The following is a 25,110-nucleotide window of genomic DNA, read 5'->3' on the forward strand; positions in this document are numbered from 1 at the left end:
AACTAGATCCCACATGCCACAGCTAAAGATCCCACATGCTGCAACTAAGACTGAGAGCAGTCAAATAAATAAGTAAATATTAGAGAGGAGAAAAAAAAGAAAGTGATTGGAAAATCTGATTTTATAAAGAAGATGAATCAGAAAGTATCTGTTTAGGATCCTAGCGTTCCCAGAAATAATCACATTAATTATATCTTAATAGCACCTTCTGGAATATTTTTAAATATTCAGTTTCTGAAACTTTGATCCAGTTTTATGGAAGACTTTAGTATGGAATGCAGTTAATTTCGTTCCCTATAAATTTTCTGCATCTGTAGCTCTAGATGGCTATGATAATATTACTTTATAGGGAACTTGTCATGTGCCAAGCTGTGCTAGACACTTCAAAGGTGTATCATCTAGAGAAATCCTTGGAATAGCTTTTCCAGTAGAAAACCTGACATTGGCGGAAGGAGTATTTGAGAACTGTCTAGGTTTTTGACTTAGCAGTTCTTTTCTAGGACTTTATCTGCCAGGCATACTTGTACGTAGATGAAACAAAGTACGTGTAAGGTTATTCATCACAGAAACATTTAAAACAGTGCCAGAAAGAACCCGGACATCTATCATCAAGGCCTGGTTCCATAATGAATGCCCATACCTTTTGTAACTATAGAAACACAAGTGTTGGCTAAGTGGATAAAACAAGACACAAAGTAGGGTGTTATAGTATGGCACCATTTATGTAGAAGAAGGAAAAATGAGTGTGTGTGTATGTGTGTGTATCTGCATGAAAGTGAAAGGTGCTCAGTCATATCCGACTCTCTGCAACCCCATGGGCTATACAGTCCATGGAATTTTCAAGGCCAGAATGCTGGAGTGGGTAGCCTTTCCCTTCTCCAGAGGATCTTTCCAACCCAGGATCAAACCCAGGTCTCTTACATTGCAGGCGGGTTCTTTACCAGCTGAGCCACAAGGGAAGCCCAAGAATACTGGAGTGGGTAGCCTATCCTTTCTCCAGTGGATCTTCCCAACCCAAGTCAAACCGTGGTCTCCTGCATTGCAGGCGGATTCTTTACCAACTGAGCCATCAGGGAAGCCCTGTATTTGCTTATAGACGCATAAAATATTTCTGAAAAGATGTATAAGGAGCTGGTAACATTGTTGACTCCTGATAGGATAACTAGATGGCGAGAAGGAGGTGAGAGGGAAGTTTTCACCATGTGGCCATTCCTATGCTATGAATTTTGAACCATGTCGATGTATTATCTATTTTTAAAAATGAATAGGTAATTTAAACATAATATGTACACTAATAATATCATTTGCAGAAATATTAACAGTGGCAAAATTTTTAACTGGTTAACAAGATGATATTGTGGATGATTTAAATTTTACAAACTCTTTATATTTTTTTGTCTTTCCCCAAGTGTGAATAGTGTGCATGTATAACTTGGACTTTCTGATAGTAGGAAGGAAAGATGGGAGGATTGGCTCTGCAGATGAGGAGATTATTAAGGTACAGGGTTACCCACCTAGAAAGTTGCAGAGGTGGGATTTGAACCCAAGTCTGTCTTACTGCAAAGCCCATGGTCTTCATGCTTTCCACCCACACAGATACCTGCCCACTGTGTACCCCACTACAGCTTCTGTGGTCCTCCTCTCCTGGGGACCACACTGAGCTCTGGTGAAACAGACATACAAGGAAATCTGAGGAAGGTCCAGTTTCCTCCTCCAGGGGATCTTCCCAACCCAGGGATCAAAGCTGAGTCTCCTGCTTTGGCAGGCAGTTTCTATACCACTGAGCCACCTGGGAAGCTCCCAGGGTCCAAGTAAAAATAGTTAATTGTATTGTGCCTACCCACGTCCTAGACTTGATAATGCTCTATAGTTATATAAGGTGCCACCAATGCAGGAGGCTGAGTCATGGCTATACAGATCCTCTCTGTATTATTTTTGTAACTCCTCATGTGAGTCTATAATTATTTCAAAATAAAAGGTTAAACAAAATACAGAGTACCAGGAGGTCATGACGTGGAAACTTTACTGGACCTTGAGAGGGGTCACCGTGCACTGGCCTCCAGCACAGCGGCCAGCCTCCACCTGTGGCCAGGGAGCACGTTCATCACCCCACTGTGCACCAGGCCCAGGGGTGCAGGTGCTCTCCACGCCTGCTGCCTTCTTCCCTCTAATTCAAAACACATGCCGTAGCCCCTGAACCATCACCGCAAACATGCAGTCCTTTAATAACGTTAAGTTTGCCAACAGTTTAGACTCTTAGGTGAAAGTGAAAGACTGTTCTGTGCATCATAGCTCTTAGATTAAGATGGCTTAATACAGCCAAATTAGAGATGGTTCATTTTCACACAGCCGGCTCCTGTGCTTTTATTTATTGTACAGGGTGAAGGTGAGAAGTAATTTAGAATGAATTAACTTCACCAGACATTTAGAGTGATAAAATATTGGATTCTTCTTACAATGCAGCCATAACACAAGTGGCTGATAGGAATAACGCTCTCTGTTGAGATTCACCTTCTGTTGAATAGAAAGAAGACAAATTGTGATGGCCCAGTTAATAATAATTCCATATCCATCACTGAGAACAGATCCTGTATCATTTATTATGATTGCCATTCACAACCAAGACACAGACTCCCAACCATGGCTCAAATTCTAATTATTTCACCTAAAATAACTTTGTCTTGTTCAGCTGCATCAAAATTCTGTAAGTGAAAGATGACTTGTTGGATGGGAAGCATATATGGAAACTCTTTTTCCCACAAACAGATAAGCACATTACACAGAAGTTTTGCATAATTGTTTCTTTGTTGGTTTTAATCACTAGATACAATTGCTTTGGGTTAATTTAATGTTTAAAGAATCCTGTAAAAATCCTGAAGAAATAAGTAGATTTGAGGCTTTGAGCACTGGCACCAGCATCATTTGAATTTGGTCTCATAAATGAAAGTTTAGTAAATGTGTGTTACCTTTCCTTGCAGGCGATCTTTGAGCTTTCTCAAGGAGAAGAAGATTTAATAGAGGACTTGAAATTGGCAAAAAAGGTACATTCAAATCCAGTGGTCCTTTGAGTCACCTCCTGCTTATTTTCCTCTGAGTAATTTCACAGTTCTAAGACTGTACTTTATGATCACTCTTTTTATGACTGAGACAGGTCATAAAAAAATTGAGAAGCACCTACAGACCAAGCAGTAGGGAAAACGGCTCAAAGCAAGAAGACTGGAGACCTGACACCTTTAGGGCTGACACCTGTGCATGTCTCTAACACAGTCAAAGAATACCTCATTTTAATCAGAAAGTGTTCATGAGGCCTGGCTTCACATGTATTTCATTGTCCTAGAAGTCTCACAGGCAGGACTCCCTCAGCCCCGGGAGAGAATGTGCAGACGTCTGAAATTGGAATGCTTGTTTGAGTCCCCTAAGTGGGTAAAGTCGTTCATGAAGGCAGTTGAATACTGTCTTGTAAGTTAGGGTCTTTCATATGGAAAATTATCTGTAATCACTTTGTGTGTGGGAAGGGAGAGGAAATTCATGCCTTGTAGTCTGTATAATCTTGACAGCCATCCTGCCTCAAAAACCTTTCCATTGTCCCCTGTGGAGGCTAAAATTCAGACTTCTTCCTGTGACACTCACAGCTTTCTCAAGAAATTACAGGGTTGGAAAGATGCTTCCCTCCTTCTAAGTGTCCTTGTGTGTGTGAATGTGCTCAGTTGCTCATTCATGTCCCATTCTGTGCGACACCATGGGCTGTATGTAGCCCGCCAGGCTCCTGTGTCCATGGAATTCTCCAGGCAGGAATACTCATGTGGGTGCCATTTGCTTCTGCAGGGGATCTTCCCGACCTGGAAACCTAACTTTATGCTAATATCAAGTCCCGTCTGTAGCATTCCTGAGAGATGGCCATCTGAGCTTTTGTTGGATACAGCCAACAAAAATTGAGTTTTGGGCAGGGCTGAAGGTGAAGAAGATGGGGAGGACAGAGAAGGCATTTAACTCTAGGAGACCTCTTGCTGGTCATAAGTCCAGCTCCTCCTTCCTCCCCCAAGATCAACCTCCTTACCTTTTTCACTTGTATCCTTTGCTTTGCTGGCCCTGCCTCCTGCAAACCCCTCCCTTTCATTTCAACCATCCAAGTCTACCTGTCCTCCAGAAGCAAACTCAAATACCAGTTCATTCCACAGTATTTACCACTCCTTCTCTGTGCCAAGCACCTCATCTTTAAAATATCCAATAGCCAATCCACCTCTAATTCTCTGATCTACTAGAGCAGTTATCAACTGGTGAATTTTTGCTGCCATGTGACATCTCTCCTATTTTTAATCTTAAAATTTTTTTAATATTAATTTTTCCACACCTTTTTTTTTAATCTTCCCAGTGAGCTTTATAAAACTCCTTGAAGGCAGGGACTGTGCAGTCTGTCTTTGCAGTGCCTTGGGTATAATTGTGTATGCATGTATTATTCATGATCAACCCAGTCAATCCTAAAGGAAATCAGTCCTGAGTATTCACTGGAAGGACTGATGCTGAAGCTGAAACTCCAAAACCTTGGCCACCTGATGTGAAGAACCAATTCATTGGAAAAGACCCTGATGCTGGGAAAGATTGAAGGCAGGAGGAGAGGGGGACAACAGAGGACGAGATGGTCGGATGGCATCACCGACTTGATGGACATGAGTTTGAGCAGGCTCCAGGAGTTGGTGATGGACAGGGAAGCCTGGCATGCTGTAGTCCATGGGGTTGCAAAAAATCGGACACAACTGAACAACTGAACTGAACTGTGGTTTACTTACCATTAATAAGAGATGATAAGATTGGCAGAGATTTTGCCCTCTCTACTTCAATTTCATAGTAAAGGATGCCAAGCACCTTTTTCCCCCTTCACAGTTTAAATATGGAAATATTGAAAAATAACCTAGTGGTAACTAATTTTGTACACAGTGGGAATTTTTCAAGCTGCTGGACCTTCAATAAGGTTAATTTTTAAAACATTATATAAGTCAAATCTGCTCTATATTTAGAATTCCTGCCCTTTCTGAGATGTAAGATATACTATGGAAAGAAAAAAAAAAAAGCTTAAAAAAGTCAGCTTTAGTTGATCAACAACTGCAAAGGCTGAAGGCAGTACCGGATTCTCATCTGTTCCAACCACACCCATCTGCTGTTTGTGCAGCATTATGGGAGAAGTCACTGGGGAAAGCCATATACTCTGTTACTGCATAGGGCCTCTCAGAAGCCATTTACATTAACAGCTTGCTTTTTCTGATTGTAAATGCGTGCTTCCATCTCTTGCCCTTCTTGTGCAGGCCTATCACGACCCTATGCTGAAACTCTCCATAATGACAGAACAGGAGTTGAATCAAATTTTTGGAACACTGGACTCCCTGATTCCTCTCCATGAAGGTATAATTTTGTTCCCAGGATGAGTCGTGACTTGTAGCATTAACTGAGTTGTCTTATAACAAGTCACGGTTATGTAATAACGTGAGTAACCCAGACTTTCCTAGCCCTGTTCATATTTTGAGTGCCTAACAAAATAAGGACTCTGTTTGTTTCTCACCAGACCTCCTTAGTCAGCTTCGAGATGTCCGCAAGCCCGATGGCTCAACTGAGCACGTCGGTCCCATCCTCGTGGGCTGGGTAAGAAAAGTTCTCTGATTTTGACTGAAGATGATTTTCAGTAATGTCAATGGAGTTTCATTTTAGCTGGACTTTTTTGTATAGGCAAACATTTGGTTTCACATCAGAAAAATTAAAATGGCAAGTTTCTAGTTTAATTTATATTTATTAGCCTTTATCACCTCAGAGCATAGAAACAGTTTTTTTCTTATTATAAATGAATTGCATTTAAAGATAACATGGCCTTTGTGCAATGAAAGAGGTAAAGGCACACATGAAATTGTTACTAGTTTCACATCAAATTAAGTAAAACTAATTAATATTCATATGACTCCAATTACAAATGTAGCTATTACCTCTTTCATCCTAGTGAATATTTAAGGACAGCTTCCTGTGCATCACTAAGAAAGCTTAATTTGTGCTACCCCCAAAAAAATTTTTTTCCCTTATGGTCAAATGTCATTTCATAAATGAGGTAATAACTAAATACTGTTAATGTTTAGCATATATCTGATCCTAAGTAACTTCTTACGAGAGCTGGGTATTATGTTGATCTGTACCCCAACATAACCCATACCCTTTCATAATTGAAGAAATCAGTTGTGACTTTAGATTATGGTTGGTTCTGGGGCTGAGTTAGTGTTTTACCAAGTGCTTACAGTGGTGGTTCAGTTGTAGTTTATTTTAGACAAGGTATGCACTTTCTGGTTTGCCACAGGCCCCGCTGCTCCCTATTATACATTTCTATTTCCCTCTGTAGGTCCTTGAGTGTTCCACCCCTGCCCCCGATGTTTTTCATTTGTTAAGAAGCAGATAATGAAAGCAGATTACTTTGAAGACTTCTTCCAGGCAGTATGAGGTCCCTCTGATCCACACAGTGTTCCAGAATAGGCAGGAAGTGCCACAGTAGCAGTGCTAGAGTCATTCCACTATTTGGAGAGTGTGTGAAGATTATAAATCCTATTACCATGTGAGTTGTGTTTATCAGGTTACACTTTATTTGTGTATTAACCCTCCTAAATCTTCCAGCAAGTAAGCTTTTCTTACCTTAATGTTTCTCCATTACTGCCTTGATCAAGAAGCTTTGACGGTTTCATGACTTAGCTTTAGTCCAGGAGTCAGTTTTAGCACTGAGGCTGAAATATCCCAAGGGTATATGAAAGTCAAGTAATGTTCTAAGATGAATAATTTAGCAAATGTGCCTTAATATTTCAAGAGAGATCATTCATCTTTTTTTTTTTTTAACTTTCATTTTATTATGAGCCCTGGTAGATGTCTTAACTTCCTTAGCCCACAAAAAAATTTCTCTAGAAAGAGTCAGCCAGCTGGAGACAGAGGAGGTGTAATGAGATGAGAGAGTCTGCCCTACTGCTTCTTAAACTTCTTCAGTCTGTGGACTGCTTTGGTGGGAGAAGGAACAAGTTCAGAAAGGCACGATGACTCCTGTTTTTGATGAGACGGCAGTATACAACTATGAGGTTTCCTTAGACATCATATACAAATTGTCTGTTCATGTGAGAAGCAAAAATGAACGCAGTCTGCTACTTTTCTTTTTCTGAAACAAATGCACTTTTGTTAGGAAATTGGTTTGATTTGAGGGTAGGTTTTGTAGTCCTTTTCTGTACTTACACCAAAGATGTTTGACCATGCCAGTCCATTGCTGTCTGGACACTTAGACATCAAATGGGAACTTGCAGCTTGAAGAGCAGCCTAAAATCACACAACTGGCCCATTGTTACCGGATCTCATGGGAAATGGTCCTTATTTATCAGGCCTGATGAGCTGTTAAATGTTTTGCCTCTCTTCACTGCAGATGTGTCCGTGCGAGTGGGCATTGTAAACCAAGGGGTGCATCTGTTTGAGTTCTGGTCTTTTTAACAGAACAAAATAAACATCTTAGTAGACTTTGAATGAGAAAAGTCAAAGCCCATTCCACCCATGAAAAATTGATTTATTTCCCCCCAAAGGAAAAAAGTGGGCAAAAAAGCTCTTTTAAACAAGTAAGCTGCCCAAGTGGGATTGCCCTGACCAGTCCTTTTGACCTTAGAATGAATCAGTTGCTTTTACTTTAAAGACCTTAAAGAGAGTGGTGGGTTTTTTTCAGGGAACCACCTTCTTTACTGGAGATCAGTAACCATGGGCTGGCCTGTTCTCATAAACCTCCCTTTCTCATAAAGAAACAGCTTCCCAAATTACATCTTCATGCTAACATTTTTTTAGTAATAAAATAATTTATCAGTGCTACTGAGCAGCAAGTTCTCATGTTAATTTGGGTTCTAATTAAATTTTCATTCCAAAGAGAGAGTCAGGGTACACGGAAGCAAAAAAAAAAAACAAAAAACAAAAAACAACTTTGTTCTATCACTTTTCATAATGTTAGGAAGGTAGAAAGAATTTCTTTTTAAAAAAAAGAGAGAAAGCATTTCCTTATAAATTCTTGATAGTCTAAAAGATGGGGATTACTTCAGAACTCTCAGGGGTTGTGGGAAGGACAAACACACTTCAGAGTGGTTTTGTCTCCAGCTAAGCAAGTAGTTTGGCTTCTCTAAACCATAATTTATTCAATAAAAATATTTTTGGAGTAAATAATAACAGCTAGTAGCTACCAGTTCTTAACTGGGAACCAGCCTCCTGTTAACACTTTGTATCTGCTGTATCTCAACGTCTCACTAAAAGAGGATATTAGTATGTGCATTTTGTAGGTGAAGAAAGGCTTCTGAAGGGTCCCTTGACTAGTAACTGAGTTAGGCTTTGAATGTGATTCTCCCTGTTCTAGAGTTATTGCATGGTATTTGGAAACCAAGATATGTGTATTCTTCATTCCCTATCTGGTTATAGATCACTTGTGGCTTTTTCTAGCCAGTGAGCTGTACCAGATAGGTTTTCAGGTTATGCTCAGGAAATGAGGACCCTGTCAGGTGTGAACACAGGATCAGAGCCAGATTTGGTTGCCATGGCAGCAGGGCGGCATGGTCAGAGAGAGTAACGGCCCATTGGATAGCAAGCAATAGCGTGGTCGGGGTGCTTAGCTGGATTACATCTGATGGTTACTACTGATTTGTTTCTCCATAATGAAAACATTGGCCATTTCCAAGTCTTTTTAAAAGGCAAGGAAATGGAAATGAAATTAAGAGGGCCTGAGTCTCTTTCGAATTAACTCTGAAGATCTGAATTACAAGCCACAGTGCCACATGTGGGGTGTGTCTGTGTGTGTATAAGTCCCAATTATTATTACTTTCAAACACAGCATAGAGAAAAGAATTTCTGCAGCCCTTTTAAATAGAGAGGTTTTTCTGTTTCCATTACATGTAAGGAAGGTAGACGTTTCCAAGAAATGTTAAACTCAACAGTGAACTTTTTAAACTTGACTTCCATGGTATCTTGTCTGATGTCAGTCACTGAGAAAATAATTTCGATAAAAGGTGTAAAAGAAGCAGCAGGACAGTTAAACTTTGACCCGTTTTTCAAATGCCGCTGCAGCTTATTTTTAAGCTGAGTTCATAAACCACCAAATGTTATCTAATCCAGTAATCCATTAACCATTAATTTATTAGTTCTTTCAAAATACAAACTTTGTCTGCTATATAGTGGGCCTAGTGCACAGCGCTGAGGATGCAAAAATGAAAGACCCTCTCGCCACCATCTCACACTGAATCCTTCTACAGAACGGGCGTTGTGGTGGATGTGACTTCCTAGTCCAGGGAGGGAAGCAAACACTGCGGGACCGTTGGCTGCATTTTATTGCCTCTGATGACCTTCTGGAAGCTGACAGCTTGTACGTGAGGGTGCCATCATAGGGAGGAGTGGAAAGGGGAGATGAGCAGCCCTTTCACTGAGTCTTTGACCTTGTGTTTGCACCTTGTGACTAATGGGATATGTCAGGGAAACTAGTATTTGGCTGGAAGGAAGATGATGGACTCAAAAGTGTTCCAGCGTCTTAAAGTTTATTCTTTGCAGAGGGCTTCCCTGGTGGCTCAGTGGTAAAGCACCTGCCTGCCAGTTCAGGTGATGCAGGTTCAATCCCCAGGTCAGGGGAGGGGTGGAGAGCCCTGGAGAAGGAAATGGCAAGGTTGGCCCTCCAGTGTTCTTGCCTGAAACATCCCGCGGACAGGGGAGCCTGGCAGACTACAGTCCACGGGATCGCAAAAGAATCAGCCAAGATTTAGTGACTAAACACAACAACAATAATATTTGCATGGAATTGTGATATTAACCATCAGGTATATTCTGGCGTGTCAGAACTAATTTAAAAGACGTTTGTAAATGCTTTCTGCATCTAATTTTTTACTAATTATACTTTTAACTTCTTGGATTTCTTTATAATTGGTCTACCTTGGAATCAAGTACTTTAAAACTAATGTAGGTAGAGGTGCTTGCTCTGGGCTTTTGCCATGCAAAAGTCTGGGCTGTGGGGTCTGACTCCTTTCTTTTTGTGCCATCAACTCTTCTAGATTAGTTTCTTATCAATAATTTTAAAAGAACCCTTATTAAGAAATATTCTTTCCTCTCACCAGATACTTTTGAAAGTTTAAGACAATTCTGTATGCATATGCAGTAATCCTCATTTAGGAAAATTCTGAATTGTGCACATATACAGTAATTCCAGTTCTTTTGCATCTAGCTTAGATTGACAGAAATGCAAACAAATTATTGAGGTCTTAATAACCAAGAAAGCAAACATGCCGCTAAGAAAATAACTGTGCAAGCAAGCCGGAGCCTAAAGAGCTGTCTGTCTATTGCCTGCCATTTTGAAGATTCCATGTGTGTCTCCTCCAGCCTTGCAAACAGAGAGATGTTGGGCAGGCCTGGAGACCAGTTAGACTTTGTTCAGTCCCAATGAGTGATGTCAGCGTGTAGCTTCAGAGCATACTTATTTTAATGCTGCACCCCTCCTTTCATGTTCCTTTCTTAGCTGCCTTGTCTCAGCTCCTACGACAGCTACTGCAGCAATCAAGTAGCTGCCAAAGCTCTGCTGGACCACAAAAAACAAGATCACCGAGTCCAAGATTTCCTGCAGCGATGTTTAGAATCCCCCTTTAGCCGAAAACTAGATCTCTGGAATTTCCTGGATATTCCACGAAGCCGTCTGGTGAAATACCCTCTGCTTCTTCGAGAAATCTTGAGACACACACCAAATGATAATCCAGATCAGCAGCACCTGGAAGAAGCTGTGAGTTTCTTTCTTTCTCCCCTTGGTCTTTCCCCAGTGGTTGCAAGATTGGGTAAATGTGTGAATGAAGGGTCCCTGGGTACTAGGACATAGGAATCTTGGATTCAGGGCTGGACTGAGGGTGGTGGTTTATTAGGGACTAAAGCATACACATATCTTGATTTCCAACATGACTCGACCATGTTTTGATTTTGTCAATCAGTGCTATTCCTAATCTGTGAAATGCAGTATTTACATGAAATGCACTCTAAAGTCCCTTTGATTCTAAAGTTTCTTGATTCTGAATAGGTGACTCTATAATCTGTTTGTTGCAATTCCTGATTATTAGGGTAAGATCTCTCTAGAGATTTTAAATTGAATAGCTTTGTTTAGTTAGCAAATGGAAGTTGCCTTTTGCCTTTTACCGAAGCCCATTTGTGAAATCAGCACCCATTTGAAACCCAGCTGTCCTTGGCCCCAGATTGATGCATAGAGCCTAGTCAAATCTACTCACCAGTGACTGTATTGGATATGGGGCTGGGTGGTTTGGGAAATATGGATTTTTCCCTAGCAGCAATTTAAGACCAGGAAAAATCAGATCCATATCATGGGATGTGGTGAACTGTGACATTCTGCTCAGAGAGCTCAGTTCTGGTTGCAGTGCTCTGCAGGACAGGGTAGAGGAGATGACAGGCCAGAGGAGCAAACAGCCAGGGCAGAGGTGTAAAGAAATGACAGGGGACGTCATGCCAGCCAGTGCCATTGACCAGTTTGCCTGCGGTTGATAATAGTCAGGAAACAGCAAGAGAAGGGACTGAGGGTGGTGGTTCACATTGGGTATGCAGTTGTAAATATCAATTTGAGACCCTTTTCCTTTCTTGTGCTTTTGTTTCTTAAGTAGCTTAGATTCAGGTTCTAATTCCAGCGCTGTCACTGACAAGCTGTGTGATCTTGGACATGTAACATTGCATCTGTAGCACAGGGGACAGCAGAGACTAGGGACAGGGAATCAAGTTGGGAGGATGTTGCAGTGGTCCAGATGCACAGTCTTGGAAACCTGCTCAGGGAGTTAGCAGTGAGGATGCAGAGACCAGTTCTGATAGTTCATTCCCTGACTGGATCTGGGACAGTAACAAGCTGATAAACAGAGGTGATTGGAAAATCAATCAAAAGCCTTGAGTCGATGGAGCAAACTGCCCATCTCTTCCCAGAGAGGGGCTTAATAACGTCGGGTGGCCAAAGAGTTTTCTGTACGATGGTATGGCAAAAACCCAAATGAACGTTTTGGCCAACTCAATAGTAATTAGTAACAACAGTAGTAAATAGTAACAGCAACAACAATAACACCTGCTGACATGTATTGAATACCTAGTAAATCATGTTTACGTGATCGTCTAATGGGTTATGTATCTCATTTAACCCTCACACTAACCTGTGAGAAAGCTGTTCATGTTAGGGCTGTTCTCCTTTTCCAGATAAGGCATGGGGGCATTAAATAATTCGCCCAAGTCTGGGCCAACAGGTAATGGAGTTGATATCCAAACCTTGTCAGTGTGAACTGCCACTTTTATGACTTCTCCACTTCTTTATGCTCCTCTGCCACAGAGCTGAAAGACGGGCTACTTTTTTAAGCCCCTCTTGTTTCTGGAACTACAGAAAACTGTCTAGCTACCAGGCTTTATGGAAGGCCTCACCAATCCAGAGCTGGGCCAGTTGTCCGTGTAGGGACAGAGAAGAATAGGAAAGACTCTCCTGATTCACAAGGTGTTTGAGGTGTCTGGCAGGCCCAGCATACAGACCAGGCTCCCAGTCCAGCACAACGGGGAACGCAGGCCCGAGATGAGGCCCAGCTCACTTCATGTCTGTTTTTATTACTCGGAAGAGCAATACCGTGGCCTCCTCTCCATATCTCATCCCAGCAAGTGTGTGGTCTGTAGGAATGAGAACAACAGGGAACTCGAACTAGTCTAAATAATTACTTTGTGAAGAACACAAGCCTACTCTGGGTTTTCCAATAAAGATTTCTTCTTTTTAAAACGCAGCATGAAAGAATAATGCTTTGTTTAAAAACAAGAAGAAAAAGAAAAGTAAGCTAAAGTTTGAATTTAAAAACAGATAGATAAGAATACGATTGTTTGCAATACACCAGTTTCCTTAGTGCATAAAATTCTTCAGGCAAATTTGCCAAGTTCTTCATGCAAAGTTAGGTGTGAAGCATGGTATACCTGCATTTGAAAATGTCTGCAAAGCAAGTCTTCTAAATGTCCATTTACACTGTATAGGCACAGCAATTTTTTTTCGTCTTCTTTACAAAATCCTTGTGGCATTATCCTGGATGAACAGAAATGTTTAGCCCTGTACTCTTGAATGCATCATGAATGTTTGATAACCATAAAATCCACACTACCATTGTAGCTTAACTAATATGTTCCCTGAATAAATTTTCCTCCTCTGAGAAGAAAAAATCAGGGAACTCTAAATAAATTTCTTCTACACCAAGCATTCAGTCTTATGATTAGATCTAAGGAAAGATCTTCCTTTTTAATATAGTGTGTAAACTACCACATCTGTATTAGAATTGCTTAATAGTGCTTTGAAAGGTTGATAGAAATTTCCCCCAAAAGAGAACATCTTAAAATAGGACTTAGGATACTTGTATATTCCAGATCTGGTTGTTTACTGTTTTGTATTCTAAGGATTGTTTCAGTCAGAAAATTATCCTGTAAACCATCTCTTCGCTCTGCCTGCCACTGCTCCAATTCCCTAAAAAAAAAAAAAAAACACCACTGGAATCAATGGAAAGAACAGTCCTCTTTTTTTTTTTTTTTTTTTTTTTGATGCAACTACAGTGAAACCTGCTATTCTTGGTCCATGTCAGGAGCCAACGAGTAGATGATATTACCTCACAAGGGGCCAGACAGACAGGGCTTTCAGAGTCTACTTGGAGCATGACGATTCCAGCATGTGGGGGTTTAATCCTTATTCTGTTACGGATATCTTTCATCGTGTCACTTTACTAGCCCTTGCCCTTCAGCTTGAACCCAAATAAGAAATGCAACGATAAGTTTAAATGCGCAATTACCATGATTGTTGGTTATTGGCAATATCCTATGTGTAACTTTATTCCTTGCTGCAATTCTGCAAAATAACTTCCTCTTGAGAACTAGTACAGAGAGATTAGACATGGCATGCAGGTATATTAGTTATGTATACAACTGAATATAAATACAAAAGCAGTATTTTCAATAAATGAAAGCAGGCCCAGAGTCACTACAATAAATACAGATACAGAATATGGAATAACACCAAATGTTTCCATTCTTTTGTCTCTCTTTGTTTTTTTTTTCAAACACCAAAGAAAGAAGCAGCATTTGAGAGTAGTCATAGCTGCCTAAGGAAGCACTGTGGCTTTTGAGTTTATTAATCTTCATGTGATATGCCAGCTGTTCAGTTCCTGAGTTAAATTAGGAAATGAACGTCGCTTTATGCCTATAGTACATCCTCTTCTGGTTTCCTGGATTCTTGCAGGAAATTCAGAAAATTGACTCAAATACTGATTAATTCCAGCTGCCCAGGTACACCTAGTAATGTCTGATAAGATGAGCCACAGCACTTAATGCTCAGGCTTAAAAAAAAAAGGAAAAAGTATGAGTTTCAATTCACATTAAAAATGTAATAAAATAGAAAAATAAGGTAGACATAGAACAGTTGTTCAGATACTGCCCATGTATTTTAAGCTTCTTGAGGGCAGGGACCCTGTCTCGTTTCCTTGAATGCCACCACCTAGTCAGACACTGAACAGATGCTCAACAAACATTAATTGAATTAATTTGCAAGATGACTCATAGTTTCAATATATTTTGTGAAATTTCTGTTTTGTTTGTTTCTGAAAGAAACAGATAATCAGTCATCTTTGAAAACCAAGGAGGAGAGAAACAAGGAGAAAGTTTGGGTACGAAAGTGTACCATTTATTACTTGTTTTCTGTTACTGAAACTCAGATTAATTTCATAGCACTTGTACTTAACATTAGGTTGACATCAAAGACCAAAAAAATTCTTTATATGAAGTAAAGAACCTATACTTTTAAAAATAATGTGTTTTATTTTTTAATTATCAAGTAGTACTACACTCAGATTTGGAAAACAGAAAAGAATAAATAAATGATCTTTGAAACGGTTAGTAGCTAAAGTGTGTAGATTATACCTGTGTCCTTAGGATGCAGTCACCAGACATCAGTTCAAAGCTAGCTCTTCTGTTGAACTGCATGGAAGTGCCAAAGCTATAATTGTATAGAAGTTTTTAATCCAGTTTCTTTGGTCATAAGGCACGTGAAAAATAATTACTTAATAATCTTAGAATTCACTGCCACTTGAAAAAGGCTGGTAGCTTTTAGCTGAGTAAAGGCCTCTTTTGAAACCTTGCTTTTCAAAGACTGGTCTGTTTTTCCATTAAATCAATGCAACCAAGAAGAGGCCTTACTCACATTTCTCATCTGTTGTTTTCTATTAAACCCACCGCAAGAAAGATGGGACTGTTGGTCTTTTCACTACTAAGGGACAGAAGTCTCTGCTGAGAAAGTCATTCCTTTGCCTTGGATTGGTGTCTTTGAGTTTTTTCCTCAACTAATTTATTGCTCCTTTTTTCTAGAATTTTCTAATTTTTAGATTTATCATTCATGTGCTAAAACACCACCACATTGGGATAAATGCCCACTGAACATGTCTCAGTGTTGTTCACTTGTTTTGTTTTGCTTCATTTTGTATTTAACCATAATGCATCCACCATTGCTTTGAAATCGCTCTGCCCCTGTCTTGTTTGAGTGTGCTGTAGGAATGGGCGTGAGTGTATATAGACAAATCGTCTCCATTCTTACTCCTAGTGTCCTTTCTTTCCATTCCTAGTTCTCTGCCCTTCATAAATGAGTTACGTTTTGTCACTAAATGATACCCAAACTATTTATTCACACCCAATTTGAATGTGTTGTTTGTAGGTTAAATACATGTAGAGAGGCCTTGAAACTGGGTTTCAAATCCACAAGGATCATCCCTTTTCTGAACTGTTATATTCTGCTTTGTTTTCTCTCCTTGGCTATATTTTTTGTTTTACCATGTTGAGCATATGTTAAGAAATGCGTGATACAGAGCCTAGTGGCTGTAAGTCCTGCACATTGAAAGCAGTACTTCACGTTTCTTTCTCTCAGACAAAATTCCACATCAACATTGATTTTATATTTAATACAAATATAGATGTGTGTGTGTGTACAAATGAATATATATATACGTATGTACATGTATATAGATGGTATATGGATAGATAGATACAGTATGTTAAAAGCATTTTTCCCCCTTTTCCCAAAGCAGCAGCTTAGATAATGGAATCTCAGAATTAGATCCAAGTGTATCTTTGCGACTTTCTAAGGTTAAGTCCCTGGGCCTTGTTGATGTGAATGGTTTGATTACTTTCCCCATACTTCCTTTTTGTTTTTACAGATAAACATCATTCAGGGAATTGTGGCAGAAATCAATACCAAGACTGGAGAATCTGAATGCCGCTATTATAAAGAGCGACTTCTTTACTTGGAGGAAGGCCAGAAAGACTCTCTAATTGACAACTCAAAGGTGCTGTGTTGTCATGGTGAACTGAAGAACAACCGGGGCGTGGTGAGTAGTTGCTCTCCTTCAGTGATTTCATCCTGAGCCTCCCTGACCCCTTCATCCATGTGATACTGAGCCTCCTATTACAATGCCTTCCGTAAGCAGAATCATGTTCTTTAGACAAAAACTTTCTCAAGTGTCTTTTATATCACAGGATCATATATTATTAAATTTATTTTATATATTATTTATACATATATTTTAAATGTCATCACCAGTACATATTCAGAAAAATTTTGGAAACCATCATAGAGTTGCCAGCTTTTTATGTTGTTTGGTCATGTTGTTGTTTTTGACCCTCAAAAACAAACACAAAACAATTACTATCTCCTCCCACTTTGCTATCAGCAAGTAATAGATGATTTTAACAGGATGTTTAAAGTATATGATCTCAGAAAAATAGATAGTTTTTTAATTGAATTCATTTAGCTTTATGAGAAATTCTTCTTACGAGTTGGTGCCTATCCACAAACTGACATTTTGAGACCAGTTTTTTATTTTTGTGTTTTGTTTTAAGTAACAACCTACCCACCATCAGCTCTGCATCTAGCTCTGACTTGTAAACACTCCATTTCCTGGCTTTTATTCTTCTGTACATATTGAAATTTTTCATCCTCTCCTGTCATAGCAACTTGCACAAATCTCCCCTGGAGGGCTTACTATGGTAGGCTGTGATTCTCCATTTATCTGTTAGCATTTCCCACTTTTATCATGCTCTTTTAGGGTGGAGATTGTGCCTTGTCAGTCCCTTTCATGGGGACCTGACATATACTAAGGCACTGAGTAGTCTTAGGTGGATATGTGAGTGAATGAATGAATAAATGTTTACATGAAGGAAAAATGGACGTGAATTATAGAGAGATCAAAATTGAGTCAACTCACCAGGCTTTTTTAAAATATGTAACAATAGAAAATAATGCGAATATGCAGTATTTCCATGATTTTTGTACATTTATATATAACATGTTTTATATATCAATTGTACTATATATAATGTATGTTCATATTTTAGCATTGAGAAAGCCATTGAGACAGTCTCCACTTCTCTTTTGTTTCATCTTTAGTATCTAGCCAACCCTTAGAATGAAAGCCAAAACTTGATGGAAAAGCTCCTAATAAAGCTTTGATGATTCAGAGGCTGCCTTTTTGACCTGGGCTATAAAGTGACATTTATGAGCAGGCTTGGAAATGGTATTTGAAATCACTGAGGACGTGTCAGAGTGTCCATTATCAGTGCTGCTGTAGATCTAACCAGCTGATGTTGCAACAAAGGTTGTGAGACCTGTCACAGGCCACTGCTTGAAGAGATGTTTCTGTTTGACTGGGAGTAACTGATTACCAGGCAACTGCGTTCTGCTTTGCACTGATTTTGGGAAAGCACTGGTAGACTTCTAATGGCTGATACTCCAACTCCTTGAACATTGTTCCTCAGAAGCCCTGTGACGAATAGAAAGAAGCATCACTGTATGGAACGGGGGCCTGTCTTCCTTCTGTCCATTAATCAAGGGCTGAGACTCTGGTCAGCTGTGCCTAGGTCATTAAAGATGACCCCTACCTAGTTCACGTTTCAGGCAGATTGATTTTTGAAAACAAAGATTTTAATTGAAGGGGGGCACTTGTTTTTCTTTTTTTGTTTGCTTCTTTGCTTTTTCCCCATGGAGGTAAAAAAGTCATGAATAAAGTCATGAGTCAGGGGGAAAAAGTCTCAATAGTTTGAGGGCAGGAAGGAGCTGCAACTAGGAAGAGGAACTCTCAGTGAACATTCATAAACAAGGAATATTTTTTTAAAGTTGCCCAGATAATCAGTGTTCAAACCTCCTGCCTTGGCTAGAAGAGAGATTTGAAGTAGAAGCAGTGTAAAAATCTCTGATTATTTTTAGTATATGAAACAGTGACTCACACCTCCCGTCACCAATCCCCATTATCATTCCCTTCACCATTCCCCTCCACCACCAGAGAAAAAAGCCCTTACTTGGTTATTTTGTGCTTTTCTCTGTTTTGCGGTCTTCAGACCTCCCCCTACCCCAAATACACACCAATACAGAACCACCATCCTTTGTTTCCACAAGCCAACATTTAGTTGAGCTTCCGTTTCTGCAGTTTTTGATGTATGTGTGTGTGTGTGTCTGTCCATCCATCAGTCTGTGGCAGGGTGGGGGTAGATGGCCTACAAGTATCTTTTCTTCCAAATGTAAAATTATCTGATAACACTGAAAGTGCTTCCCTGAGCCCAAGTCAGGATTCTAATGTGAATTTTCAGCCCTATTCTTCTGGTCTCCTCCTTGAAACTCCTAGGCTGACATTCCCAAATATTACTGCTGGAAAACCAGAACCTAGCTGCAGAATCATGGATCGTCTCACTTCAACTCCTAAACATTTCCAAGCTGTGGGAAGAGTCTGGCGCTTGGAGTTGAATGGAGCCAATTTACCCCAGCTCCACTGAGAAAAATTGCTTTTGTAATGTGGTTTTGAGACAAGCCTTTATTTTCGAGATTCTTTTTTTGCCCACAACACACACATCAGTCATCAGTCCTTTAAGCACAACCTCTTCGGAGAACTGAGGTTCTTATGAACTTTACCAAGAAGGACAACTGCTTTGATCGTCTCTCTTCATGGCTACAGCTGCATACTCTGGTTTCCTCAGGAATGGGCAGTGTTCCGAGCCAGGGTACCTGGGTGAAGCTGATAATCAGCTCTGTGGTGGAATGAATGAGTGTTTTACGGGTTTGAGAAGCAAAGATTAATATTAGGCTCAGATATACCAGTCTCATCCTTTATGGACTGTTGCTCATTTTGATCTCTTAGAATTGTACTGGATATAATAAACTAAAGCCAGGAAAGGACTGATTTTTTTTTTTTCCTCCATTACACCCTTTGTTCTATGGGGTTTCTATTTCTTTTTTAATATTCCTGTAATAAAAGTGCTAGAAACCATGTGTGCCTGCATGTGTTGTGACTTGTGAACACCCCTGGAGCTGGCAGACCTGAAAGCAGGTATCTGTAGGCAGAAAGGCCTTCTTCACTGGGGCCCTAGGGAGGTGCCCTTACAGGACAGGCAATGGATGCATCTGGAAATGCCTCCAACCCCCAACTGGTGTTCTCCTGGAGGTAGATTTGAGCTGAGAAGTTCATAGGTCAGTTTGAAACTGGTACCCAGAGACCTGTTATCCCCAGAGGTCTACTTATCAACTCCTTAGATTATTGCTTAAGGGAATCCTGTGTATTCTTTTCTTCCAGAAACTACATGTCTTCCTCTTCCAAGAAGTGCTTGTTATCACCCGCGCCGTTACCCACAATGAGCAGCTCTGCTACCAGCTGTACCGGCAGCCTATCCCCATGAAGGACCTCCTGCTGGAAGACTTGCAGGATGGGGAAGTGAGGCTGGGCGGCTCCCTGCGCGGGGCGTTCAGCAACAATGAGAGAAGTACGGATGGCTGTCCCTCTTGACCTGTGGAATGTCTTTGGTAGTGGTGGTTTGCAGGGAATGGCCGGCTGGTGAAAGAGACAAGCCATGGCCTTGGAGTCAAATTGCATCTCAGTTGTGTTTCATCACTTAGAGGTTGTGGAACCTTACTCAACCTCTAGGAGCCTTAGTTTCCCATCTGCAAAGTGGGGATGCATGCATGCCTGCTTCATATGATTGTTCTAAGGATTAAATGAAACACTGTGAGTTGACCTCTGTCCAGCATGACCGGTGCCCCCTATGCTCCCTTTCTCTGACTGCTTCCACTGGATAAAAGCCTTCTTAAGACCAGACTGTCCCTATGTGACTGCAGCCACTTAACAGTCGGAGTTCACATAGCTGACTTGTGTCTAAAGAGGCACAACTATGGTCAACTGGGCTGAGGGTTTATCTGTAATTACTTGAATGGGCTTCTCTGACTTGAGATTTAGTAAACAAAGGAATTAACCAAGAGAAGCTTAGATAGCAGTGTCTATCTAGGGTCTTCTATGTGTCAAACACTGTGCCAGGCACTGGTATACATTGGTCTACCACAAAGGTCAATTTTTGGGGAGCCCTGTGGAATTTACCTTGTGATGGAGAAAATAGATGAGAAATAACTAAATATTCTGGGTGCGTTTTTTTTTTTTAAAAAAAGACTAAAACCCATTAAGGAGACAGAGAATAGCAATAGGAGATCTGTTTAAGGTGAAATGATCAGGGAAGTCGTCTTTGAGCAAGTAACATTTGAGCCTGTTGGGTTAATATTGGTGTCATGTTGTCTAAGTAGTTAATATACGCTGCCTCTTACCTCCACACCAGCCCCTCTGCCCTAGTGGTAGTACTGGTAGCAGTAGTACTACTTACATTTCTCCAATAGCAATGTAGGAGCATTTACATATGTTATTATGTTTATCCCTCATAATAACCATCTAAGGTTGAATCTCTTTGTTTTCCCCATTTTACAAATAAACTGAAATGTAGAGGAGTCAAGGCATTTGCCTCACAGAAAAGAGTGGAGCTTGAATTTATCTGAAGCCAGTCTGTTGACCTCAAGGATCTTACAGGGGGACTGGACTGACTGAGCTCAGACACGTCCATGAACCACATACATGTGACTCGTGGGGCCCATGAAATGCCAGTTAATGTTGTTATTAAATTAAATCAAATGTCTTCCATATTGCGCACTATCATTTTTTAAATGCACATAGCTCCAGGATTTCCCTCGCAGTCCAATGGTTAGGACTACATGCTTTCACTTCCGAGGGCCTGGGTTCAACCCCTGTTTGGAGAACTAAGATCCCACAAGCCACATGGCATGGCATGGACAGAAATATATATAAATAAATAAAAATTTTAAAGAAACAAATGCATATCACTCCTGTTGGCAGTTATTAGAATGTCATTTCATTTTAAAATGAATCCAGACTTTTAAGAGTTCTGTCTGTATCTTGGGACTTCCCTGATGGTCCAGTGGGTAAGGTTCCGAGTTCCCAGTGCAGGGGGCACGGATTCGATCCCTGGTCCGGGAACTGAGATCCCACATATTGCAGCTAAGCCCACGCGTGCTTCAGCTACTGAGCCCATGCACCCTAAAGCCCACATGTAACAACTAGAGAGGCCTGTGTACTACAGTGAAGACCCAGTGCAGCAAAAAAACCACAAAAGAATTCTATCTTTACATGTCTTCTCAGTCATCGGATACTAAATACACAGGTACTATCGTGTGGAGGATCTTGGACTTGTTTGATGTTACAAAGAGCGTCTTGAACTTGAAAAAGCTTTAGCTTGGGGCAGTTGTTAAAATGACAGATTATCAGCTCCCCCTCCCTCCCCGACTCCAGATCTGTTGAATCCAAATCCCTAAGGGGAGGACCCCAGGATCTGTATTTTTACCATGTTGTTTGGAGATTTTGATATATGGCCAGGTTTGGTACCCAGTACTCCAGGGTCCCAGACAGAGTTGTTCTGTACTGATTTGATAGCTTTGGAAGGCCACTGAGTGCCAGACCTGTGTCAACACCTGTTGGTTGATGGAGGCTGCAGGGTGGAGCCGAGCCATGTCCTGAAATAGTAGGACATTTAGTAATCAGTGAGTGATCTCGCCCTGAATACCAGGGTGAGTGTCACCACATAAGTTATCTTTGACCTGTGGAAATATCTGTCCACTGACCTTTTTTGTGTGTTCTTTTTTCTAGTTAAAAACTTCTTCAGAGTGAGTTTCAAAAATGGATCCCAAAGTCAGACCCACTCATTACAAGCCAATGACACATTCAACAAACAGCAGTGGCTCAACTGTATTCGCCAAGCCAAAGAAACAGTTCTGTGTGCCACGGGGCAGGCTACGGTCCTTGATTCTGAGGGACCATTCCTAGATCCCACCACCGGGAGCAGGGAACCACAGGGAGAAACAAAACTTGAGCAGATGGACCAATCAGACAGTGAATCGGATTGTAGCATGGACACGAGTGAGGTCAGCCTTGACTGTGAGCGCATGGAACAGACAGACTCTTCCTGTGGGAACAGCAGGCATGTTGAAAGCAACGTCTGACAGAAGCGTGTGCTTCCTGGAAGTCGCCCTGCGTCTTACCTGTACAGTATTTGCATTCCACATGTGGAACGGTTTGGAGAAGCACTTTTTCACACTTTTGTGACTGTGTTGACCCAGTCTCTTCTGTCTGTACTTTTTTGTCTCTAGTACTGTAACTGCCAATTTGTGTCAGCTGGAATCTGTGGCAACTGTTACCCTGTGTTGTTTTTCCCAAGTGTCTGGATGGGTGGATATGTACTTGAACAAGTTATCAATATTTTCACTGGTCCTGCTGGATTTTAAAAAATAGAAAACAGCCTCTAATCTGCTGTTTCATATAGATTACTTTTAAAGGATCCTTCCTCATTTCTCTAGTACTTTTCTAGCTCTTTGACAGAGTAGCTAAAGGCATGAATTTTCAAGGGCCTTGCAAACAGGGCATGAGGAAGTTACCTGTGTAATCATTATGGTGTTTGAAGGAAACCGGGAAAGATCATTGTTTCAAGTTAAATCGGTCTGATATCATCCAACCAAAAAGCAGGAAAACATCCCTGGGGATTCTGAAGGTTTAATTTCGCAAAGGAAGAAGCGCTCTCTTGACCTTGCAATTTCATCCAGTACAAATCTGATGCAGTAATTTACTAGGACATGAAATAAAGTCTGACCTTAAAAGGATCAGCACAAAAGCGGCTGTCAACTCTGAATCTTGAACTGAAGTGTGTATTGTATGAGGAGGTCTCTGCCGTAGATGTTGGCTGGCCTTAGATAGGCATTTCTAGCCTAAAACATCAGAACAGACCTCACTGGGCCTGGGAAAACCTGGCAGGAATAGCAGAAAGGCCCTCTTCACTTTGTTTCCTCTGCCTCAGCCTACTCATATTTTAGAGCATGAATGAAGGAGATGACAGAGAGGCTGTGGCTGCGTCAGTGACTCTGTTTATAGAAACATGTGAGAAGAATTTGGAAAAAGTCCTCCATCATGACCTTGTGTCGGAAGCATTAAAAAAGAAAAGCAAAGTCCAGTGTCCTTCTGGGAAAGATCAGAGCCTGGGGTTTTCCTGCTTCACTTTCGGGTCATCATTTGCCATCACTGGCTCTGTGCTGGGAGCAGAATCATAATTACATTCTCCAGAGGCTGACTTAATTAACTCCGTCATCAATCAGCATGCGTTGGCCAAACTAGTAACCTCTTTGTCCAGCCTTGATTTACAATGTAGGGTGAGCCGCAGACCTTTGAAAAAAGTTAACTGAATACACAGAAAAGCTCTGCGTGAGTGTAAATGTTAAAGATGACTGGTGCAAAATTGTACCCACACCAGCACTAGTAGTAATGATTCTAAATTATTGCCAAAAAGCTTTTTTTTTAATCTGTGTCTTTCAAGTTTACACAAAGGAGAGCAGTAAATACTATGTTGTCATTTTATTATGTACATCTATCGTGTGCATTCAGAAAGCTGTGTGACGAGATTTATCAATGTAAAAACAAGGTATAGTACTTATTTTTCAAAAATAAAAGAAGTCGTCAATTTTACCCTGTAAAACATATTTCTGTATTTATAGATTTTAAACTTGGTGAGTTTTTTTTTCTATTACAAGTTTATTTAAAACTGCTTTGTTTCTTAAGTTGATATTGATTTACCAACTGACTGACTGAATCTGCTGCAGACAGAAGCAGAGAAAAGCCAAGAATAGTTGTTTGATGGTGAAGAAAAGAATGAATCATTCTTTGAAGGAGCCATCGGCCACTTTGGGCAGCATGTTGAGAAAAGAGATCTGTCAAGGACTGGCCTATGAGAAGAAAGTCAATGAATGTTTTCATGAAATGAATGTTTTTGTATAATGGCCTTAAACTTTTCTGGAAGCATTTCAAATAAATTACATTAAAAATGTCATTTTCTTGGTGTATACTGTTTGGCCTACAAATACCAAACTTCAGTTGTCTTCCTGGGAGCTTCGTTCCAAAATTGCTGCTGCTGCTGCTGCTGCTAAGTAAGTCGTTTCAGTCATGTCCAACTCTGTGCCACCCCAGAGACGGCAGCCCACCAGGCTCCCCCGTCCCTGGGATTCTCCAAAATTTCTGCTTGTACCCAAATACACATTACGATAGGGTGCAGGTTGAAACAAATGTTTTGATTTGATCTACTAAAGCTCCTGTAGAACTCATATTTCTAACATCTGTTTTTTCAAGGATTCTCTACTCTTTAACACTGGAGTATAGTTGACTAGCCACCTTGTGTTAGTTTCTAGTGTATAACAAAGTGATTCCATTATACATACATACCTCTATCTATTCTTTTTCAGATTTTTTTCCCATTTAGATTATTACAGAATATTGAGCAGAGTTCCCTGTGCTATACAGTAAGTGCTTACTGGTTATCTGTTTTATGTACAGTAGTGTGTACCTGTTATTCCCAAACTCCAAATCTATCTTCCACTACCCTTCCCCACCCCCGTAACCATAAATTCATCCTCTAAATCTGTCTGTTTCTGTTTTGTAAATAATTTCATTTGTTTTTTAGATTCCTCATAGAAGTGATATCATGATATTTGTCTTTCTCTGTCTGACTGACTTAGTATGATAATCTCCAGGTCCATCCATGTTGCTGCAAATGGCATTGTTTCATTCTTTTTAATGACTAATATTCTGTTGTATATATGTAGCGCTTATTCTTTATCCATTCGTCTGTCAGTGGACATTTAGGTGGCTCCATGTCTTGGCT

General features: G+C 40.5%; 1 protein-coding gene across 5 annotated transcripts in view; it reads left to right on the forward strand.

Annotated features, from left to right (window-relative positions):
• Positions 1 to 24,282, forward strand: part of ARHGEF3 (Rho guanine nucleotide exchange factor 3) — a 311,112-nt gene extending 286,830 nt beyond the window's left edge. For all 5 annotated transcript variants that reach the window (XM_069560635.1, XM_069560636.1, XM_069560637.1 and 2 more), the window contains 7 exons: positions 2,979 to 3,041; positions 5,301 to 5,397; positions 5,558 to 5,634; positions 10,526 to 10,783; positions 16,254 to 16,424; positions 19,656 to 19,842; positions 22,059 to 24,282. In XM_069560635.1, the coding sequence (XP_069416736.1) occupies positions 2,979 to 3,041; positions 5,301 to 5,397; positions 5,558 to 5,634; positions 10,526 to 10,783; positions 16,254 to 16,424; positions 19,656 to 19,842; positions 22,059 to 22,411 (1,206 nt within the window). In that variant the 3' untranslated portion in view covers positions 22,412 to 24,282. The remainder of the gene's footprint in view (positions 1 to 2,978; positions 3,042 to 5,300; positions 5,398 to 5,557; positions 5,635 to 10,525; positions 10,784 to 16,253; positions 16,425 to 19,655; positions 19,843 to 22,058) is intronic.
• Positions 24,283 to 25,110: the final 828 nt, after the last annotated feature.

This window comes from Ovis canadensis, chromosome 19 (genome assembly GCF_042477335.2).
Source record: "Ovis canadensis isolate MfBH-ARS-UI-01 breed Bighorn chromosome 19, ARS-UI_OviCan_v2, whole genome shotgun sequence".
NCBI classification, from domain to species: Eukaryota; Metazoa; Chordata; class Mammalia; order Artiodactyla; family Bovidae; genus Ovis; species Ovis canadensis.